Source organism: Python bivittatus, unplaced genomic scaffold (genome assembly GCF_059951505.1).
Source record: "Python bivittatus isolate LINGU-HERP-01145 unplaced genomic scaffold, Pbiv_v1 ctg000020_np1212, whole genome shotgun sequence".
Classification (NCBI taxonomy): domain Eukaryota; kingdom Metazoa; phylum Chordata; class Lepidosauria; order Squamata; family Pythonidae; genus Python; species Python bivittatus.
In genome coordinates this window covers 601396-623875 of record NW_028277030.1, presented here as the reverse complement: position 1 = coordinate 623875, position 22480 = coordinate 601396, and the positions used below count along the sequence as shown (strand labels likewise).

Genomic DNA, 22480 nt, shown 5'->3' with positions numbered 1-22480 from the left:
TGATTATGATGGTTTAACTAGAAAAAGTGAATGGAGTAACTCCTGCTTATTTCTGTACTTATCATGGTCCAGATCAATGCAGTTTCTTGTTTATGTTTGACCAATCCTATTAATCAGTTTATGAAGTATAAGAAGACTTACGTTATCAAGGCTCTTCTGATTTTTTTTTAATGATAAAAAGAGTTAATTAGGCCAACTAAACTACTTCATTCCTCCAAAACATACAACAGTTCTTTACTAAGCAATTGGAAACCATTCTGTTCAAGTTAGGTTTAAACTAAGGAAAGTTAATATATATGATTTCTCCTCATCCTCTCACTTATTTATTAATTAATCAAAGTTATTAGCTAACCTACTCATAACAACTCAAAATACATCCAATGCAATAAAAGCTAGTAAGGATCAGGACAACTCAAACCTCCAGGGGATACTTTTACAAAGGGCAGGTACTATGATAGAGAAATCTGGAGAATGACAGCGTTTTTATTTTTTTATATAAGAGGTCAGCATTGGCCATAATCATATTCCAGTACAAGAGTTACCAGCAGTCAAGTGAAGCTAAAGTGGGAAGGAGAAGTTAGATGTATTAGCTTAGATAAAGTTCTGCCCTTTGCATTTCCATGTACTGAGCAATGTAAAGGATTTTGAAGGCACATCACCTGCCTATCGTTTTAAATGTCTCTGTATTACAATGTAGCCAGGCAAGGGGACATTGGAAGAAGGGCAGGACTGATACATGATCCTCATCTCCCCTCCCTGCCCATTTAGCTCTACTAGTTTGCAGGTGAGCATGCATTTCTGAAAGCACTACTGTACTGCATTCATCTGATACATCAACATACTGATGTATCTCTGATATTGTGCAAACAGGCTTCCAGCTGCATAACAGGATTTTACTTTTACTCTTTTACTCCCCACTTTACCTTCTCCTTCAAAGGGTTCTCCATCTGTGTAGAGTAGATTTAGTGTTGAATGGGCAGTGGCTGCAGGTGAAAATCTGTTCTACAAACAATGTCAGTGCCATGGTGGACTGACAACTCTGAATACAATATGTATGAGAAAAACACAAGAAAAAAAATAATTTAAGATTTGCCCAACTGAGTGAACAAGAACTAGAAAAAAATAGAGCCAGCAAGGGAGACAGCTATGCAAAGGATTAAAATGACAAATATGTATTTTGACACAAAAATTGTTAATATTGAAAAAATGAGCATCTAGAAGCCAAATGAAACCAGACCAGTAAACAGTTCAAAGAGAACTGTACGTCTTCAAATCAGATGCAACAAGATAACTTAGCCAATAGTTACTACAAGGTTGATCATTCAAAATCTATCCATAACATCAGGCTGCTACACTGCATACTTACAGAGGCCACATTCTTGCACAGTAACTTATAAACCAAAGTCTATGGTCTCAGTGTCACTATTAAAGTGATAAACAGTTTAAACTACATAAAGGCTTGACACTTAGATCAATTGTGTTCCCATAAAGAATCTATAGAAGAGCTTCCTGGGCAGAGTTACTACCTCTGGGAATTTTTTTTTTTTATCACTCCTGCTGCTAAAATTATTTCTGTCATTCAGAAGACATAAGTAAATTAAAAAAGTACTTTTCATATAGTATTGAGACAGTATTAAATATAAAAGTCAAAGCTCAGTTTTTTCTTTTTTGCATTTAGTTATGTTGAACAGCAGCTAGCATTTAAATAAAAGGCGATCCAGTTTTGTGATTTTCTCACCGTCGAGATACAGCAATTTGAAGTAGCCAATGAACTGTCTCGATATTCTCTAAGGACAGTCACAGACTTCATGTTACTGGTGTCAAATTATATTAGACATTTAATTTTAAACTTCAGGTACTTCAATGTAAAACATTACAGCTGTAATAGTCATAAAGCAGTGGGGCATTCCATTTCATAGAATGAATTTTTCTATCTTCCCCTCTTGAATTTAACCAGCACCTCCTGTTTGTAGCTCTGCCCTCTCCAAAGTAATTTATCTAATTAGAGGATGTTCACAGTTGCTTAAAATACAGACACTGCAGGGAATCAAACATTTGGATAGAAAGACTTTGAAAACTTCTCCAGAGCCTTACAAAGTATTAATTTAATGTGAAAAAGTGCAGAGAAAAATTAATTCCAATAAGTTATTTTGTCTACAATAAAACCATGTGACAAAATGATACATTCTCCGCTATATTTGCATTTGAATTTAAAAAGACATTTAGCTTCTTCTCAATTCCTGCTGATTTCACAGTATTATCTTTTTTATTACTATAAAATTCAAAATCCTTTATTAGGAGGTGGAGGAAAAATCGGAAATTAAATACTCTTTTTCGTATGTTAACCAATAATGTAACTGACAAAGCACAGTAAAATAGTACATACAGAAACAAAGGATTATGGAGGAAGGGACCATTAGGATAATCTAATCCAACCCTCTGCAATGTGCAAGAAAACCAGTTAAACTGTCTTCAAAAGTTGGCTGTCTAGTCTCTTCTTAAACCCTCTGGAGATGGAGAAGCCACAACCACCATAGGTAGACTGTTCCATTGTTGCACAGATCTTACCCTTTGAAAGTTTTTCCTTCGATTTAAATTATATGTAAATAGCTGCAAACTTGTACCCATTATTTCTGGTCCTGGTATCCATGACAATGGAAAACAGTGCTTTACCATCTTCCCTATGGCACCCCTTGATGTACCTGATAACTGATATTAAGGGTCCTCTCAATCTTCTTTTCCCCATACTGAACATCAGTATGAAGTTTCTCAGCCATTCTTCACAAGACATGTCCTCAAGTTCCTGTTTCATATTTTTTGCCCTCCTCTGTATCCTTCTGGAAATGTGGTGTCCAGAATCATAAACAATACTCCAGGGTGGTCTCACCAGTGCAGAGTAGAGGGGAATAAGGGCTTCATGCTTCTTTGAAATGATGCTTTTTCTGATGAAGTCCAGAACTATGTTAGCCCTTCTAGCAGCTGTCTCACACTGCTGACCCGTGTTCAGCCTGGTTCTTCATATGCAAGTCCTTCTCTGATGCAATGGTTCTAGCCATAAATCCCCCATCTTGTATGAGCGTCCTATATTTTTCCTTCATAGATAGTGTTAGATAGCTAATACTATTTTATGCCCTGTTCCCTAAAGTTGCCCTCCACCTTCTTGGAACCCATGGCTCTATGAAGAGCTATTATTTGTAGTGTGACACAGCTCCAAATCAACATACTGGGATCACAGCTTTGTGATGGATTTTGATTCATAGCAGTAACAGTCAAAGATGTTAACTCTGCCTCAGATAAACAAAACATTGTTGTATGTTACCCTGACATATCTCAGCACAGCCCTAGTTAAGTTGTAATATCTAAAATAATTGTTAGGATGCTTCTTTGAATATACATTCTATACAACTAATCAAATCAATAAAAGAAAAGATGGTCTGCAATGTATTCTCCAAGAAATACAGTACTGTGCAAAAGTTTTAGGCAGGTGTGAAAAAATGCTGTAAAGTAAGAACGCTTTCAAAAATATATATTGTAATTGTTTATGTTTATCAATTTACAAAATGCAAAGTGAGCGAACAGAAGAAAAACCCAAATCAAATCAATATTTGCCTTTGCCTTCAAAACAGCATCCACCCTTTGCCTTCAAAACAGCATCAATTCTTCTAGGTATGCTTGCACACAGTTTTTGAAGGAACTCGGCAGGCAGGTTGTTCCAAACATCCTGGAGAACTAACCACAGATCTCCTGTGGATGTAGGCTGCCTCAGATCCTTCTGTCTCTTCATGGAATCCCAGACAGACTCGATGATGTTGAGATCAGGGTTCTGTGGGGGCCAAACCATCACTTCCAGGACTCCTTGTTCTTCCTTACACTGAAGATAGTTCTTAATGACATTGGCTGTATGTTTGGGGTCGTCGTCCTGTTGCAGAATCAATCTGGGCCAATCACATGCCTCCCTGATGGTATGGCATGATGGATAAGTATCTGCCTGTATTTCTCAGCATTGAGGACACCATTGATCCTGACCAAACCTCCAACTCCATTTGCAGAAATGCAGCCCCAAACTTGCAAGGAACCTCCACCATGCTTCACTATTGCCTGCAGACACTCATTCTTGTACCGCACTCCAGCCCTTCGGTGAACAAACTGCCTCCTGCTACAGCCAAACATTTCAAATTTTGACTCATCAGCCAGAGCACCTGCTGCCTTTTTCTGCACCCCAGTTCTTATGTTTTCGTGCATAGTTGAGTCGCTTAGCCTTGTCGGAGGTATGGCTTTTTGGCCACAATTCTTCCATGAAGACCACTTCTGGCCAGATTTCTCCAGACAGTAGATGGGTATACCTGGGTCCCACTGGTTTTCACCAGTTCTGTGCTGATGGCACTGCTGGACATCTTCTGATGTCGAAGGGAAGTAAGCATGATGTGTCTTCCATCTGCTGCATTAAGTTTCCTTGGCCGACCACTGCGTCTACAGTCCTCAACGTTGCCCATTTCTTTGTGCTGCTTCAAAAGAGCTTGAACAGCACATCTTGAAACACCAGTCTGCTTTGAAATGTTTGCCTGGGAGAGATCTTGCTGATGCAGTATAACTACCTTGTATCTTGTTGGTGTGCTCAGTCTTGCCGTGGTATATGACCTGTGACATGAAACTGTCTTCCACAACCTCACCTTAGTAGCAGAGTTTGGCTGTTCCTCACCCAGTTTTAAGCCTCTTACACAGCTGTTTCTGTTTCAGTTAATGACTGTGTTTCAACCTACATATGAAATTGATGATCATTAGCACCTACTTGGTATAATTGGTTAATCATACACCTGACTCTAATCCTGCAAGATCTCTGACTTTGTACAAAGTGTGCAAGTGTAAGAATTGATGCTGGTTTGAAGCCACAGGGCAGTCACACCAAATATTGATTTGATTTAGATTTTTCTTCTGTTTGCTCACTTTGCATGTTGTAAATTGATAAACATAAACAATTACTTTCAAAAATATTTTTGAAAGCATTCTTACTTTACAGCATTTTTTCACACCTGCCTAAAACTTTTGCACAGTACTGTACATAATTGACAAACCAGGGGAATTATTCTTGCAATCGCTCCAGAGAATAGATTGGCTTTGACTCTGCTGGACTTTCATAAAGCGTTAAAGACACAGTTTTGTCACTGAGTTTTGGGAACTGGATGTGAGATAGAGCCTGTGCAATGGTTTTGTTGACTTGTATGGGTTGTTCAGGTTTTTTTTTTTTTTTTTACATTGGCTGATACTCATGTGTATGTTCTTTTTTATTGTTATGTGTTTTATGGTGTTTTTAACTGTTGTTAGCCACTCAGATTCATATACTTGAGATGTGTGGCCATATAAATGGAATGAATGAATGAAGGAATGAATGAATGAATGAATGAATGGCAGGAGTTCTTTTGTGTGGCTCACAATTGCGGGGAGGGAGGGAGGGAGGGAGGGAAGGAAGGAAGGAAGGAAGGAAGGAAGGAAGGAAGGAAGGAAGGAAGGAAGGAAGGAAGGAAGGAAGGAAGGAAGGAAGGAAGGAAGGAAGGAAGGAAGGAAGGAAGGAAGGAAGGAAGGAAGAGCAGGCACACATTTTTGGCTGCTGAGGAGCAAAGGGGTTCTAGTGAGGTTTGCTGTTTTTTCCAGAGGAACCAAAAGCAGAACATTCACCCTTTTGCAAGCCTTTCGGGAATGTTGTTTTTATGGCTTTAGTAAAACTACCTTACTAGAGGTTTAATTCATTAGTTTTATATCTATATCTATCTATATTTTAATGAGAGGTTGTGCCACCAAAATTCCATGTTTCGTTACTAAACTTTGGCTGTGTAATATTGGGCTACAAGAGAAGAAAAATTGGTTTGCTGGGCTGCATATGACCTGCCCAGCCCTGGTATGTTATGCGAACAGGTTATTTTTCCCCAAAATGTTTTTCATTAATGTTTTTTTCCAATTTAAAAACATTTAAATATTCCTGTTTTAACTATGACAACATAAACTTTCCTAAATATAAAATATTTACAAACATTTTACTGTATATTGTAATTCTTTTGGTTGTTTTTTTAATGATTTTTCTTTGAAAAGTGCCAGTATGTTTTTGAGATTTCATCTAGTTTCTGTACTTAGATACAGGTAGTCCTCATTTAACAATGATAATTGGGACTGGAATTTCCACCACTAAGCAATGTGGTCATAAAGCATGATGCCACGTGACCCTGCAGCTTAGCAACGGACATTCCAGCACTTCTGGTTGCTGTCATTAAGCAAATCACCATGGATTGTTAAGCGAGGACAACATATGGTTACCATTTGTGACTTCCTGCCAGCGTCCCCATTAACTTTGCTTGTAGGAAGCTAGCAAAGAAGTTTATAAATGACAAACACGTGACCGTGGAGATGCTGTGACCAATATAAGTACAAGGACTGGTTGTAAGTACCACTCATTCAACATCATTGTAAGTTTGAACAGTTGCTGTATGAGTGGTCATTTAGTGGGGGCCAGCTGCATTTAAGAAATCTGAGTGTTAAAAAAATCCAATAATTTATAATTTACATTATCAGTTTCTTGATTTATGTAGTTTAAATTAATCTTGTTATATTTTTGATAATGACTAAAACATTCCATTCTTAATTTATACTTGTTCCAGAAAAAGAGAAAGCATGCTGACAAGAAAACTTATTCTCCTCTGTTCTATCATCTTCACTACCTTTTCCCTTCCATAGATTTATTTTTTCAATATGGTCTGTGTTAAATAACTTTAAATATTTTTTGTTACTTTATGAGCACTAAGATGAAGTAATCTGATGAATTTGGGAAATGGAGTCACTCAACCATAATTGCCAGTAGCAGCCATTTTTTCTAAGATATTGCAATACAGTGGTACCTCGGGTTATGAACTTAATCCGTTCCGTGACTCTGGTCGCAACTCAAATTGGTCGCAACCCGAGGCAAATTTTCCCATAAGGTTCAATGTAAATACAGTTAATCCATTCCGCCCTCCAAATCTGGTCGCACCCCGAGGCAAATTTCCCCATAAGGTTCAATGTAAATACGATTAATCCGCCCTCCGAATTTGGTCGCAACCCGAGGCAAATTTCCCCCATAAGGTTCAATGTAAATATGGTTAATCTGTTCTGAAACATATGCATTTTATTTTTAAACCACAAAAACATGAAAAAAAGTACAGTACAGTACAGTATGAAGAGGGAGAATGGGGTGGGGAGGCAGTTATTGTTTGGAGGGAGAGTCCCCCTCCAAAAGGACATCGGGGAGATCTGCTTCAGGGGTTTCCTCTCTTCTTTGCCTCTTAGCTGCAGACTCAGTTCTGGGGAAAAACCTGTCTAAAGTCAGTTGTTTTTTCCTGCGCTGCATATCCCTCCGGAAATGAGAGAACACGTTATCATTCATCATCATTATTCTTGCCAAGCCTGCTCTGCATTTTCTTTGGAGCCATGCTGACAAGCACACCAAAAACCTTCCAAAACGCCACGAAACACACCAGAAGCCTCACTGAATGTCTCCTTGCTACCGCGATCTCGCCCACAGGAAGCCGCGACCGCGTGGCAGCAGGGAAAATGGCCGCGGATCCGGTTTGTACCCCGAGGCGAGGTAAATTTTTGTGGCCGGAGCTGGTCGCAACCCGAAAAATGCGTTAACAGAGGCGTTCGTAACCCGAGGTACCACTGTATATACAGGACAGCAACAACATGTTTTAATGGCAGCTTGATCTAAAGCCCTAAGAAAGCAAAATAACTAAAATTAGTTTTAAAATGACAGATAATGCCAAGATGGTGAATTCAGCACGAGCTTGAGGCACAAACAACAGTTCCAAACAGGCAAGCTGTTTATGAAGGAACATAATAGTTAAAATGACAATTCTGGAAAATTCTTGGCCTTTTGGGCAAGTGTAGATGGATTTGGAAAACAGAAATCACCATCAATTATGCAGTATTATGAATAAACTGATCCAGGGAAAAAAACTATTCTGCAGCTGTCATGAATGGATGGTGGGAACCAGAGTACAGAAGTGATTGGGCCACTTGGAAACACAAGAAAGAAGGAGAACGGTAACTGTTCCTCTGCTCAGAAAAAGGTCTGGTTGTTTTAAATGCATAGTTTAAACATAAATTATTCACATGTACACATGGGAAAGTAATGAATACATATCTAAAAACATGAATGATTTAATTGCTTATGAAAGTCTGAGTGATTTAGTAATGGATACAGGTTGATAAGAGATATGAATGTGGGACAGACCATTTTTGGTAGCATTAAGAGTGGATCTTGGAAAAAAGCAGATGAAGAAAAGTAAAGAAATGAAAGAAGTAAAAGTGACAGTAAAAGAACTGAAGTAAGAGAAAGCAAAAGTCCTGCATGGGCTTCCTGCCCTGTGACATGATGAAAAGTTAACAGAAACAGCATTGCCACCACACATACTATTTTATAAGGTAATCTATTTCACTGGTTATCAGAAACAGCTGCAGCAGTTGTATGTGTAATTGGTATCTGTTGCGTATTGTGTAAAATACCTTGTACCATAGAGGCACTAGATTGAAAACTAGATCAATAAGTCCTTAACCAAGTATACCACTTGTCTAGATTCTATCTCTTTTTTTAAGACTATGATCATCTGGGTATTCTCTACAACACAACTGTACTTTGCTACGTTTTTCACATCTCAACCTTGCTGTTTTTTAAGCAACAACAGCTTTTGAGCAACATTTTAATTATTGTTATAACTTTAACCAATTAACGAATTTACTGTTATAAGTTTGCTAACTAAAATAAAATAAAATAAAATAAAATAAAATAAAATAAAAACTAGAGCACTGTCTTACCACTACTGATGCCAGAGTTTGCAACAACTGTCACCTCACTCCACTGATCAGCACTAGAAACTGAATAGGAACGTTGATGCATCCCATCAGGTCGACTGTTAAAGGAAACAAGACTGATGCCACTTGTCATCTGAGACACAGATGTACTAGTAGTCACATTTCCTAGAAAGAGAGAAGTAGGAAGTTAACAATGAAAATCTAGAAATACCCACCAGAACAATAAGAACAAAAAATAAATTCTACAATATATAAAGGTGATTTATCATATCATTATAATGATACAGTAAAATAAAAAGGAAGAATACAGTATATGCTTTTTAGAGTTCAACTATTTAAGTTACTTCCTTTGAACAAAATCTCAGTGCTGTTAAACCCAGCTTCCAGTTTCAAAGGGTTGGCACCAAGACATATTTGGTTGGAGGGCACATCTCCATAGAAGACTTCTGCTTAGTATGCTTACAGAAAAAACAGAGAGAATGTGATTTTTTTCTGATTTCCCCCTTCAATGCAGACACCAGCATCACTTTCCCAACTCTTCTAAGGAATTCCCAACCATCTGAGTTAAATTTCCAGGGACACAATCAACTATAGAGGGAGTGAAATGGTTAATGACCAGCTCAGTCAATGGAAAAACTGCTCTGAATACATGATCCACACAGATCAAATAAGTCCTTTTGTTCATGGGAGGCTTTTTGAAGATTATTTTAAACATTTTTTCTTCTTTCTCCCTCCATTTTAGTAATGTGTTTGATTACGATTTAAATGAAACAAAATTGAATTTAAGAGAGAAAGGCACAATAACAATTCTGGAGAATATACAAAAGCATACTTGGCTACAACTTCTAAACTTCCTGTTGTAGGCTACATATATCAGAGTTTCAGAATAATCCAATTTAGAACAAAACAACCAACTTAAGTAGTAAACATGTGATAAGAAGTATAACTTTTCTATAAAAATCTAACATGATAATGGTAGTTTGAGAACATTAAATACCTGGACAGGGGAATCCAATTATATTATTACAGAGGATAATTATTTTGGCCCTAAATAGTTCTATTAAAGATTGAGACATTTGAGATATTTTAAGGGCAGGCAGACAACACCAGCTCTTTGGAATTCAGTGAAAATCCAACATGTGAATTTATGACAGAAAAAGGTTTCTTTCACCAAAAAAAGAGCAAAGCTAAATAAACAATAGTTATGGTTATTTGCACCAGGTTTTATGGAAGTAGATGAATTTGTTTATCCATTTGTATTAAGCATTTCCTACCGTAACATACATTGTTACAAATGTTAACATGAACTACAGCATTTGGAATAGTTTCTCTTTCCCAAGATAAGCCCTGAGTTTTACCTTTATTTCTGTTATCACTATACAGAACTCAATTATACATACACACAAGTACACACTGCTATTCAATAACAATGAAACTAGCAACATTATTATAACTACACTGAAGTGACTTATTAATGACAACTGTTACTTCATCAGTTCAACAAAAAGCTTCTATAATGTACTCCAGCAGGAAGCAAAGTCCTATTCTAACCTCTAACAATTATTTAAACATGATCTGTATATACGTATATCATACTTCTCAGGTATTCTGAAACGTCGCTAAGAATATAACCAATCAGTTTGCTAAAGCATGTACTCAGACGCTTAATAGGATTTTCCATGAGTGAGATTTTATTGTGAAATCATTTTTATAAAACCTTCATGTCAAAATCTGGCATACAAGGGCTAACAGCAACTCAGCATCTGTCTCACTTTCTCTTAGAATTAACATAAAATACATGGTCAGCTACCTGGTTTATTCAGAGTTCTGAAAGAGTGCCTCTGCAAATACATCATATACGCATCATCTGGTTGCTTTAGTTGATTAGCAGGGGGCAGTTAAATTACTATGCTAATCCATGTATTCTCAGTCCTGCTTCCTTGATATGGATATGTGTATATGCTTACTGGGAAGCCTTGATTTGCTCAAGCTTTGATGTGTCAAAAGCTCTAGATCCTTTCCAAAGAATAATTTCAGCTCTAGTCACATTCCTAACATGTAGGCACTGATTTGAACATGCACTTGCCTCTACCATATGCTATTTTTCTTTTAATAATTTGCATTTCAAAATGATTATTTCACTTTTATATGTATGACTATCAGTATGTTGCCAAAAACTGGCTTAAATGAGCAAGGATGGTTCTGGTTTCCTACTGAATAAAAATGAATCTTGTAAAGTAACATCATCCCCTCAAAAAAGGAATCTGTATAATTGGGTCTTTAGTATGATTAAAACATTGATCTGATATTCTAAAGTATCTTATTACAATAATATTTCCAAAACATTCATTCAATTCAACATAATTACTCTCAAGCCTATCTGAGAGAACTTCCAATCAAAACAAAATTTTAACTTTATTAATAAAGATGAAAGAACAAAAATACATAACAGAATAGTTTAAATATCTGTAAAAATTATATAATCCATTTGAACTGGAAACTTTACCTAAACTGACAGTATTTAATTTTAAATAAAGGTTAGACTAATGCCTTTCTCTACAGCCACATTTCAAAAGTGGGATAAGGTCAGGGTTTTTTTTTAAAGGGTGAAATAGGGAAGTTTAATCAATTTTGATCCTAACCTGTCCTCCCAAAATACAAAAAGATCAGGTATTTTTGGCCACAGTCACTTGGAGGGAGGACCATTGATGCAAAAAGGATGTGGGTAGGCTGCATGTGTCCTATTGGCTACATTTTTGCACCTCCGTCCCTATTGGGAGGGGGGTTTATCTTCTGTGGCAAGCATGACATGGAGGAGGAGATGTGAGGGGAATAAGTGGCCCCATCCTTTCACAAACACTGCAGTCAAGGCTGCATATTTATGCACAGCTATTTTTCTTTACATAACAGCAAAATGTATATAAAAGATAAACTCTATGTTACTGAATGTATATAAAGAGTCCAGAATAAAAGCTGGAAGCATGATTCATTTCAAATTAAGAACCTTTACACTTCTTAATTTTTGTACTCCTGGTACATATTTTAGGAGCCATATCAAAACCAAAAATGTGTGTATTTTAGGAGTTTTCAAGTGGCAATCACAATCATGCAATTTTGCATGATGTCATGAGATTTATGTTTTTCTCCCAGACAGACAGACAAAAATGGATTGGGAAAAAAGATTGAAATCTTGCAAGGTATCATGTAGGAACATGAACCCTGTGTGAGATTTTGATCTATTTAAAATATTTAAATTAGTGGGCACTGGTGTTATGGGTGTCATGGTATTCAGAGGCTCTACTTTGCTCACTCCTTTTTATGGCCATCCATTCTTAACCATGTGAGGTTTATTAATACCTACCGTATTTTTCTGTCTATACGACGATACTTTTTTCTAAAATCATTACACTAAAAATTGAAGGGCATCTTATGTAAGGAAGTAAGCCGAGGAGAGAACTGCGTGGTTGCGAAACTGCCCATACTTTGTCTCTGCAAACAGGCTTCCTCCAATCACAAGCCTCCAATCACGAGTGAAACTGCCGATAGCTTGTCTCTGCAAACAGACTTCCTCCAATCATGAGCCTTGTGTAACTGACGTCAGCTGATGCTGAACAAACCAATTGGAACACATCCCATTGGAGGTGGAGAGTGTGTAAGCAGTACGCAGATGCGACAGGGACCAGTAATGTCAGAGCATTCCGAGCCCATAAAGATGTCGGAAAATAAAAAAATAAATAAGCGAATGTCTTACTCTGCAAAATTCAAACTGAATGTAATCAGTTATGCAAAAGAGCATGGAAACAGAGCTGCAGAGAGACAGTTTGGACCTCCTCCCACTGAGTGTAGGTAAATATTACCTAATTACTAAATAAAAATGTGTTCTGCTTTATCTTTAAAATATTGATTTCTTAATTTTGGGTTGGAAAAGTGGGGGGTCGTCTTATACATGGGGGCATCTTATTAACGGAAAAATATGGTAATTGCAGCTCTTTAATCAAGAGGCAGCAGCAAAATGTAGGAAAAATATCATATAACCCATGTGGCTTGTCCTACCACTCCCTACTCCCAAGATAACCTCTCTCTTTCAGCTGCAATGCAGGATGTTGTCTTGTAATCAACATATGGCAACATATGGAATGGGAAGGAATGCAGTCTTGCTTTCCCTGGAAAGGAGGGGAAAAATATCTTAGGCTGGATTCTCTATTACATACTATTTATATTACAAAAAAAGAGGTAGTATAATGTTAAAAACTACATTACCACTATTTTTGTAGATATAATATTTTATATAGTCTAGCCAGGTATATTCTGTATGTTCTGGGTACATAGGCCCGCTGTTGAACAATATATATTTAACTTTCCTGGTGATCACCTGTATGCTATAAAATATCCATTTAAAGTGAGTATTAAAAGTAGAACATAGAGGCCTAAATTTAAAAACAAAATACATTGTGGTCCAAAAATATGGGAAGAGGCGTCTGTATAATGTACATAAACCTCTAAATTATCGAAATCCTAAAAGTATAGAGAGGCTTAAGCCATTTAAAAGTATCACAAGGAACAGACAATTCTACATGCAAACTCTGTACTTTCTGTACTTCGTACTCTTTTCTGTACTTTTTCCAAAGTTTTCAATATCCCAAAACGTAGTAAAAGTACACAGTATTCAGATGTATGTTTACTCACTTTCCTAATAACTCCTAATATGGAATCCATCATTACCCTAAAACTACCTGTTTGACTGTTTGTTTCATGTCACTGTTAACCTATAAATGTCTAAATTACTTAGGACCACCTATCTCCAATATAAACGTAAAAAGACCTTTCTTAAATCTTTCTGCTCAAAAGGTCCCTACTTCTACACTGACCACATGATACAATAGGATTACAATTATGGTGGCCCAGTTAAGGAACGCCCACTCACTATTTATCTGCTCAGCTTCCTTTTTAATAGCTTTGAAATGTCAAGTTCAAAGTGGTGGTAGATAGATAAGCTTTGGGAGGTTTATATGATTTTACATATAAATGTATTTCCTGTACATTCTAAGTTTTGTTGAGTGATATTACTTTGCCAGTGTCTCCTTTTATTGTGTTTACCGTGCTATAGCCATCTTATTTAAAATACTTTTACTGGAAGATATTAATAATATTTATAAATACTGATTTAACTTATATAACAGATACCCTTTCCCTCTTATTTTCATGTTATTCTCCATTTTGCTATAATGTATGGTGACTACTGCTATTCATTTCTCTCCTGTTTATTATAACATTAATTATAATATTAACCTTTGAATAATATAAGAGATTGCTTGTCAAAAGAATGAAAACAACTTCTTGTTTTGAGGAAAGTTATCAACCAACAATTTCAAAGCCATTTAAATCTCGCTATTGATTTAAGTTTTCACTTTATTATTTAATACTAGGCTGGAGCAGAAAAAAAAGGAAACTAGTTCTACATTCCTAGGTCCAAAGGTTGGGATGGGGGAAGGGTCAAAATTGGCAAGATGGCAGATGGAGTGTCACAATGCAAGCCCCTCCATTTTTGAATCCATGTTTGACATCAACACATGTACAAAACTGTGGGCCTGCATCCCCATGATGTGTTTGCCATTTTGCTGATTTTGACTTACCTCAACGGCACTGTTGCCCAGGACAGCTCTTTAGGCAGCAAAGGATTTGGAAAGCACCAGCTGGGTTTGCACCTGGTATTGAACTACTGAGTGAAATGTAGCATAAGGATTTATAATTCTTAGTCCATTTAAGTGAGAAACCTGCTCCAGGTTTCTACAATAAACTAAATGGGAGGCTGAATCCAACTCAGGGAGATGTGCATACAGGTAGTCCTGGCTTAACAACACTAATTGGGAACAAAAACTCCATCATTAAGTGACATGGTCTTAAATTAAAAAAACATGTGAATGCCCCCCTTAGTGATGGCAGTCCCAGTTGCCGTTGTTAAGTGAGGACCTCACATGATCATGACTTGTGACTTCCTGTCGGCTTCTCCACTGACTTTGCACGTCAGAAGCTGCCAAGAAAGGTTGCAAATCACAATCACGTGACTGTGGTGATGCTGTGGCGGACGTAAGTACAAGGGCCGATTGTAACTACTACTCATTCAACACCGTCATAAGTTTGAACAGTCGCTGAACGAGTGGTTGTTAAATGAAGACCACCTGTACAAGAAAATTTCAAGAGAGAAGAAAAAGGAAAGAATTCAATATTTCTTCCTCCTCTTTCTGCCAATATATCTCCTTTTAGATATATTTAAAGAGGATATATCTCCTTTCAGAAGACCTCAGAGAAGGTAGAATGTCATCTACTTCTTTATTGTCTCATGAGAACTTTGTAATAGTTATGAATGAGGATTGCCTCTCTGGGAAACACATGACATGCGTCAAAAAACATAGTGCTAATGTTTCTAAAGCAACATGAGATGCTCCCTAAGTTTTCCTTTCTGCACTATGATCAGCATAAAATTAAGACATATCTTATTCTATACATGAAAGCAGCATCTTCAAGGATCCATTCAATCAGATAAATGTAATTGTTATATACAATTAGCAACAACTGTATCCCCCAGCTAATTTTATTTTACACTTAAAAGACTGCCAAAGCATATTAGAGAAAGTTAAATAGGCTGATGTTCTGCAACACATTCTTTTAGAAACTTTCGAACAATCTAGTTCTGTATGTTTTTGCCCCAAGTCTGAGAATATTCTTTGTGATTTTTTAAACATAACTAAGAAAAAAAACAAGTGATGAAGAATATAATAAATTTAAAATATTTACAACCTACAAAGAAACATTAGCAAAATCCTATGATTAACCTGCAGAAAACCCCTTTCAAGGTAAATATCTCAATAAAATATTAATAAAAATTAAACTGAGCTTCATGTTCATATAAAAGTGATGATGCTAAGTACACTATCATCAGAGCATGCTTGGCAGTCAAAATGTTTTGCTATTATTAACAAAAATGTTTTAGATTTTCAACTTATTACCATGGGAGAACTGTATTGAAAAACCTGGGGTGCAATGACACAAATAGATCGGAATATTTTTCCTCCCAAATTCTAAAAGATTTGCTTTAGTAAATGTATATATTATTAAATACGTTTAGATTAATTCCAGAACAAATATGTAGATCTTCTCGATTTTCAAAAGAATTGAAGTCCTTGCTTTTTCAAGTAATGAAATCAGGAAACATCAGGAAGCACAGGAGTTAAGGTAGAATGCACAATATTTTTCCCAATCATGACAATCTTTTGTAAAGTCCATTTTTGATTTTGAAAATTCACATACACAAACACATTGATCATTACAGAAATATGCAATACATTGACTATCTTGGTGTATATGAACTTTACCAAGGTGCAAAGAAGCAAATACCTCCAAGTTAGAGCAAACTATAATTATTACTCTATTTCAAAACCATTTAAAATTAAACAAAGAGAAAAACTGACCCCTACACACAAAGATTGTGATCCTATGCTGTTATTGTTACTGGAATATTTTGAAGATATTACTCTGTAACAACAGTTTAGTAAATGCAAGTCTGCAGTGTGAGCAGTTTTGATAAACAGCCTCTGTGGGCCACACAACAGGGATAATGTATCCTTAAGTACTGCCAACGAGCTGCCATTCTGCACAGCCAATTACTTCTGTGCGTCTGTCACTCAAAGGAAAAATGACTGAACCCATTAGATCAAACCTTTGTCACTGTTCCTAATGCACTCTTAGGCCTCATTAATCTGAGGGAGCAGCAACACAGCCGCCGGTGCCTCATTGCCTCCCTCACAACAGGACCATGTGAAGCCTCTCATCTCTCCCCCAAGTGCACCACGTTAATCAAGCTCTGCTTATTACCCCAGTCCCTGTCATGACGGAGAGCGCTCTCTCTTAAATGCTCTCATTATGGCCCATCTTTAGAGCTGGCTGAGTGGAAAAAAAGAGAACAAGAACAGAAGAGGAAAACGCAAGTCCGATCGCATTAATATTCATGACAATAATTAGTATTCTAGGTCACTGAATATTCATGCTATTAGTTTGGATTTTATGGGTTTGCTGGATGTCCTGATTGCTGGAGTGTGGAGGAAAACAGCATGGTGGGAACGTTAGATGTCAATGGCGGTTCAATACTGAAAAAAGGTTTGTGAGCACCCCTCCCCCTTTTTGGAGGAGGGTAAACCAGCATTTTAAACTCTCCTGATGGCTTTAGTATTTGAAAAATCACTAGAGGAATGGAGGAACGAAAATGCTGGATTTTCCTGAAAAGGTTTTAACAACCAAAATGGTTGCTATTACAAAATATAACTATGAGAGCCCAATGTAAAAACTTTAGAAGAATAAGACAAATTACTAATCTTGGATACAGGGCAAATCCAGAAATGAGATACACAAACCAAACTATAATGGAAAGGGCTGATCCAAGACACTATTGCTGGCACCACTGCTGGGTTACCTCAATGTTCAGGGTACTTATGCTTGCCTTGTTGGAAATTATTCACTTCCTGTGATTTATCAGAAAGGCAAAAAGATTGTAAACGTAAATAGTATGTACTAATGTGCTCTAAATCTTAAGCATACTTAAGTTATCATTATACAGATATCTTAAAGCCTCATAATGTATTATTTTATAAGCTCAGGAATTTTTGTGGACTTCCTGCCCTACAGCATTGTTGTGACCTGCATATGCTCCACCCTGAACTCCCAGAAGAAAAGAAGGATAACATGTAATTTAAAAAGCAGCAATAAAAAGCAGTGAGGTTAGTAGCAGGGGCATTCACAGCAAGCAAAGATTTCATCATAATGATGGAATGTGCATTGTGCCCTGTCCCTTACATTCTTGCCTGCAACACAAAACAGAAATATAAAAGGGGCAGAGTTTGCAACACTGCAAGTTTTGGCATTTGCGCCTCCCACCCCCTCCAGAAACCACAACTTAGTACAAAATCAAACTCAACTACTATTGGATGTATGGAAGCAAGGCCAAATCCAGGTAACCCCAAAATGTAAATCTAGTCTTTAAAATCCAATTTTATACTAAAATAGCTGCTCCCTGACACTAAATCAGCAATTATAATCACCCACTTTATCTTTTTTGGGATTAAATTTAAATTTGTTAGCTCACTGGTGATGTATTATGGGCCTCAAGCACTTATTCAGAACTGCTAAAGATTTCCTTGTCTTAGATGGAAATACAAGTTGAGTATAACAGCACTGTGAGACACCAGCAATTTTTTATGCAGTTTCTTGTAGATCTTAAATAGTATTCAGTATGTGGATTTGGGTCCTGGCAGTTAATGGAATCTGGCCAGACTATCACTGTAGTACTGGATAGTAAATATACAAGATCTTGAAATAGCCATATAATCTCTATTTTCCAAATAGAGCTTGGTATCTTTTCAGCTATCTTTTCAGCTCTTATAGAATCATTATGCAGGAGCATGCATGAAAGGCACTTATATTGGTAATACATTTTTGTCATACTTCCAACGGTGATTTGAAAGATTAGTGGATTTTACCCTAACATAAATAAAGTCCTTTCTTTTTTTCCCAAACCCTCCTGAATGATCAGTTCAGTCTGGGTCTATATTTCAATAGCTTTTACGTGAGGCCAAAATCTGACACTATACTTAAAAATTGAAATCAGCAGGCAAGAAGGATGGAAATAAAGTCCTTTGAATCCACGTTCAAATGTTCTCCATGTAGTGTGGTTTCAACTTTGTTTCTTCTACTGGGTATAATTACTTGAAAAAGTTTCAGGAAAGGTTACTTGAGCATTTGGCTGTGTTCATCTCCTATATGAAAAGCCTTGCTGGATCCAGCCAAGTCCAATCTTAAATCAACTTTTTGTTTCTCAAAGTGGTCAACCAGATGTCTCAGGGGCACTTGCAACAAGAGATGGACATATATCATTTTCTTATTCTCCTGCAACTTACATTGAGAGGTATGCTGCTCCCAACCTGGAGGTAACATTTCGTTTCCAGAATTTATAGCCCTTGACAGACCTGTTCTCCATGAATTTAACCAATCCCCTTTTAAAGCCAGAATGCCTATAAACTACAGGCTGCATTCTGAAGAATATAAATAGTTTACATTTAAATAAAAAGAAAGTCATTACACTGCAGAGTACCTGTATCTAGAATCATCTTTATTTCCAAGAATGCTCTTAGATTCAACATAGGCCCCATAGACATTCTGAGTAAATAAAAATGATAAGTGGGGGAAATGTGCCCACTGACTATATTTGCTTTCTTCTTCTGTCTTCCGTTTTTCTTCTTTACTGCAAGTATTTGCAATTACACTTCTAGAATCTGCTTCGTAGAAAGACCCTCCCATTTTAAGCCCCCTTTTCCAAATAGCATAGAATCTTACTTATCATTGTTCTGAGTGCGTCAGCCTTTTTTAGTTCAAGATACATGTTTTACTGTACTCAGCTGTAGTATTATATGGCCACTTTCCTGCAATGTTCCTGCTACTTTCACTTCCTCATCTATATTTTCTTTGCTAGAGAATATCAAGTCAAGGATATCTTTTCTCCACTATTAGAAGGAGAAGGTTGTCAGCAACACTAGCCCAGAATTTCTGGAAGGATTGTGTTTGGCAGAATTTGTCTCCCACAAGAGGTCAGGGTATTTAAATCCACTATGACTTCATGCTTTGGAAGGCATAATCCATATCACCTTGGTTTGAGAAGTAATGATAAAGCAGCATTGCTTTATTTGTTCCTCACATCTTTTAACAGAAATGTCCTCTATAACACTAATAACACCATTCATTTTGATTTCTGAGCAGGAGTTCATATTTAAACTACATTCTCCCTTTCTATTGCTTTCATTCCTTTTCACCTAATTGCATCTTTCAACTGCTGTATTTCAGTCATGAAAGTCATCCCATCAGGTCCTTGTTATACTTATTTAAACAATATTTGCATTTTGTGCTAAGAGTCTAAATTGTTCACCCCCTGAACATGAGAGTATAGACAAGGCAAACAATATACTTCACAAGTTATTATTCTTCCTGAAAGGTTCATTAGCTCTACTGTAACAACTCCGTAACATTCTCCTAAAGTTCTGAGTTTTCACTTCAACGCCAGTAGATTTAATTTAATGCTCTCCTGGTCAAGCATGGCATGCTTTAGCCAAACATTGGCTTCCCAGTTCTTGTGAGATGTTGTATATCTTGCACCAGCCATCTTTCCTCCAGAAAGTCTTAGGACCAAGACCCCAGAAACCAAATCCATCACACTGATACTATTTCTATAGGCAGTTGTTCATCTGCAGTATTCTTCTTTCCCTCTGCAATCTTCTTTGATGAAAATAAATAGAGAATGCCACCTGAGCTTCTTTCTTAGAACTTCCAAGTTCAAGGTGATTCTTGCAGATTTGCAATCTTGAAGTTACACACAAGTAGTAATGCCATCTCTATGGCATTACTTAATCCCTCACATACTCACTCTTCCAACATTTGGGAGGCAACTATTATTATATGTTTTAACCATCTACTGAAAACCTATCTTCTCACAGGCCTTGCCTTTGTTAATGCTATGGATGAATGCTTTTCTTTTCTTCCTCCTCACAGTTTCTTTAGTGTACTTATTTTATATAAATTGTTTTTAATTCATTGTTACTTTATATGTTGCATTTTACCAAATCTATAGGTATATTACTGCACTGATTTGTCCATTGCTGCACTAATTCATGTTTACACAGAAAGCATTAGTTAGTTGTTTATGTAATAAATAAAATAGTTGTTTATGTAATAGATAACTTATCTATCTATCCAAAGCATCTGAGAAAAGTATTCTACAAATAACAGATTAATCCTCACTTCAAAAACAAAATAGCAGAACAAAAATTGGGCCTTCCTGGGTAGAAGTAAAGTGCCTTAAAACATATGGGAAAGGTCAGTGAAACGCCAAAGTTTACATCACTTCCATTTGGAAGGACAATCATAAATTGGTATTTTAGCCAGTAGCCATTCTGACCCTCATATTATATTATAAGATGATAATGATAAAAGAAAACCTTAGCATATTTGCACAATGTACACATATCCTTAACTTAAGTTCCAGTTCCCACTGAGAGAGCAAAACCTATGCCTGGGCTATACCATTCATACTTGAAGCTGACATTCACATCTTTAGTCCCTTCTTTCACATTGCATTGTATTCATCATATAAGCTCCTTCTTACCATTATTTATTTGTTTTTTTTTTAAAAAAAAAAAGCTCTGCCAGCATTCAAGCCAAGCTTTCCAGAAGCGGCTTACAACTTAACCTTATGCTTGTGTATTTAAAAATAAACTTTAATGAATTAAATGGAACTTGCCTCCTACCTAAGTGTTTTAGCTTTACAGTGCAACCCTAAGTGTGCCCACTTAGAAGTAAGTCAATGGGACAAACACCTGGTGCAGTGGTAACAGGACCAAAGCTGACTGAAGTCTGTCCAGAGAATAGGTGAAGTAGCAATATCTATATCTAGGTTACACACCAGAAAAAAATAAAATCTTCAGTCAGGTGGCATCACAACTGTTTTTACCTTTATCAATTTTTTTCACAAGACATGACTGTTTTCACATAGAAATATCTAAAAATAAATATATTAAACATAATTACAATGTTTTTTAAAAATGTAACATAAACAGATATTGTGATCATATTTTTCAAACTATATATCTCTTACCTGAATTTGATGAAATATGTAAACCACTCATGTCTTTGGATGAGCCATTTGTTCTTTGACTCGAGATAGGTGCACAGACTGATGTGGCACGAGGTGGCCTCTTCCCTGGAACCTTAACTGTGGTTCTCAGAAGATCAATTTCTTTTCCATGAACATTTTGCATATAGTCCTGCACCAAAAGAACACAAATATTTTTTTCCCCAGAGGAGATGGAAATAATATAAAAAATACAATATGACTGGGATTAAAAGAAACCACATGACTAATTTGATTTGCCTAAGGCTACTAGAGGTTTATGTTTTTTAAAACATATATTTCTTTTAACCTTTAGGGAGCTTCCTAAAGTAGATCAGAATATAAAATTGCAGGGTGGGGGCAGTGTTAAACAGTAATAGCATAAAACTCCCACTGGGAAGCTTTTAGATCCTATACATAAAAAGCAATATATATATTTTGCTGTTGCAGCTGCACACAGACAAAGCAGAAGACAGTGTTCATCCATGGTGTGGAGATAAAATCTGTTCCAATGACAGAATGGCTGGTGTCAATTGAATGGGGGGAGGTGATCCCACATGTGTACTTCAGCTGCTTCTGGTGAATGTGCAGAGTAGTTTTCAGATGACTGCTAAAATTACATCCATTCTAATCTTGTAAAAATCTCATAATAGAGATATGGTAAGCAGGTAATGTGTGTGCTTCCTTGAAGAGACCAATCATGCTGAAGGCAATTAATCAATTTACATTTCAGTGTAACACTTAGGTAAGATTAAATACTGATAGATTTGTGTTTCTGGATGACCAATATTCAACCCATTCTGGAAGTGACTGCACTCAACTTTAGGTCCTAAGAGTTAATGCTTGTAGCTTGAAGATTCTTGTAGAACCATCTTTGAAAGTGTTACAGCCTTGGATTCTGGAGTAGGTCTACCAGATCCAGGCTGCAAACATCTAAAT

At 36.6% G+C, this 22480-nt stretch overlaps 1 protein-coding gene across 2 annotated transcripts in view; it reads right to left on the bottom strand.

Annotated features, from left to right (window-relative positions):
- AGAP1 (ArfGAP with GTPase domain, ankyrin repeat and PH domain 1) overlaps positions 1-22480 on the bottom strand; it is a 428513-nt gene that overhangs the window by 158121 nt on the left and 247912 nt on the right. For both annotated transcript variants that reach the window (XM_088132847.1, XM_088132845.1), the window contains exons 11-12: positions 21527-21695; positions 8839-9000 (exon numbers count right to left, since the gene is read on the bottom strand). In XM_088132847.1, the coding sequence (XP_087988973.1) occupies positions 8839-9000; positions 21527-21695 (331 nt within the window). The remainder of the gene's footprint in view (positions 1-8838; positions 9001-21526; positions 21696-22480) is intronic.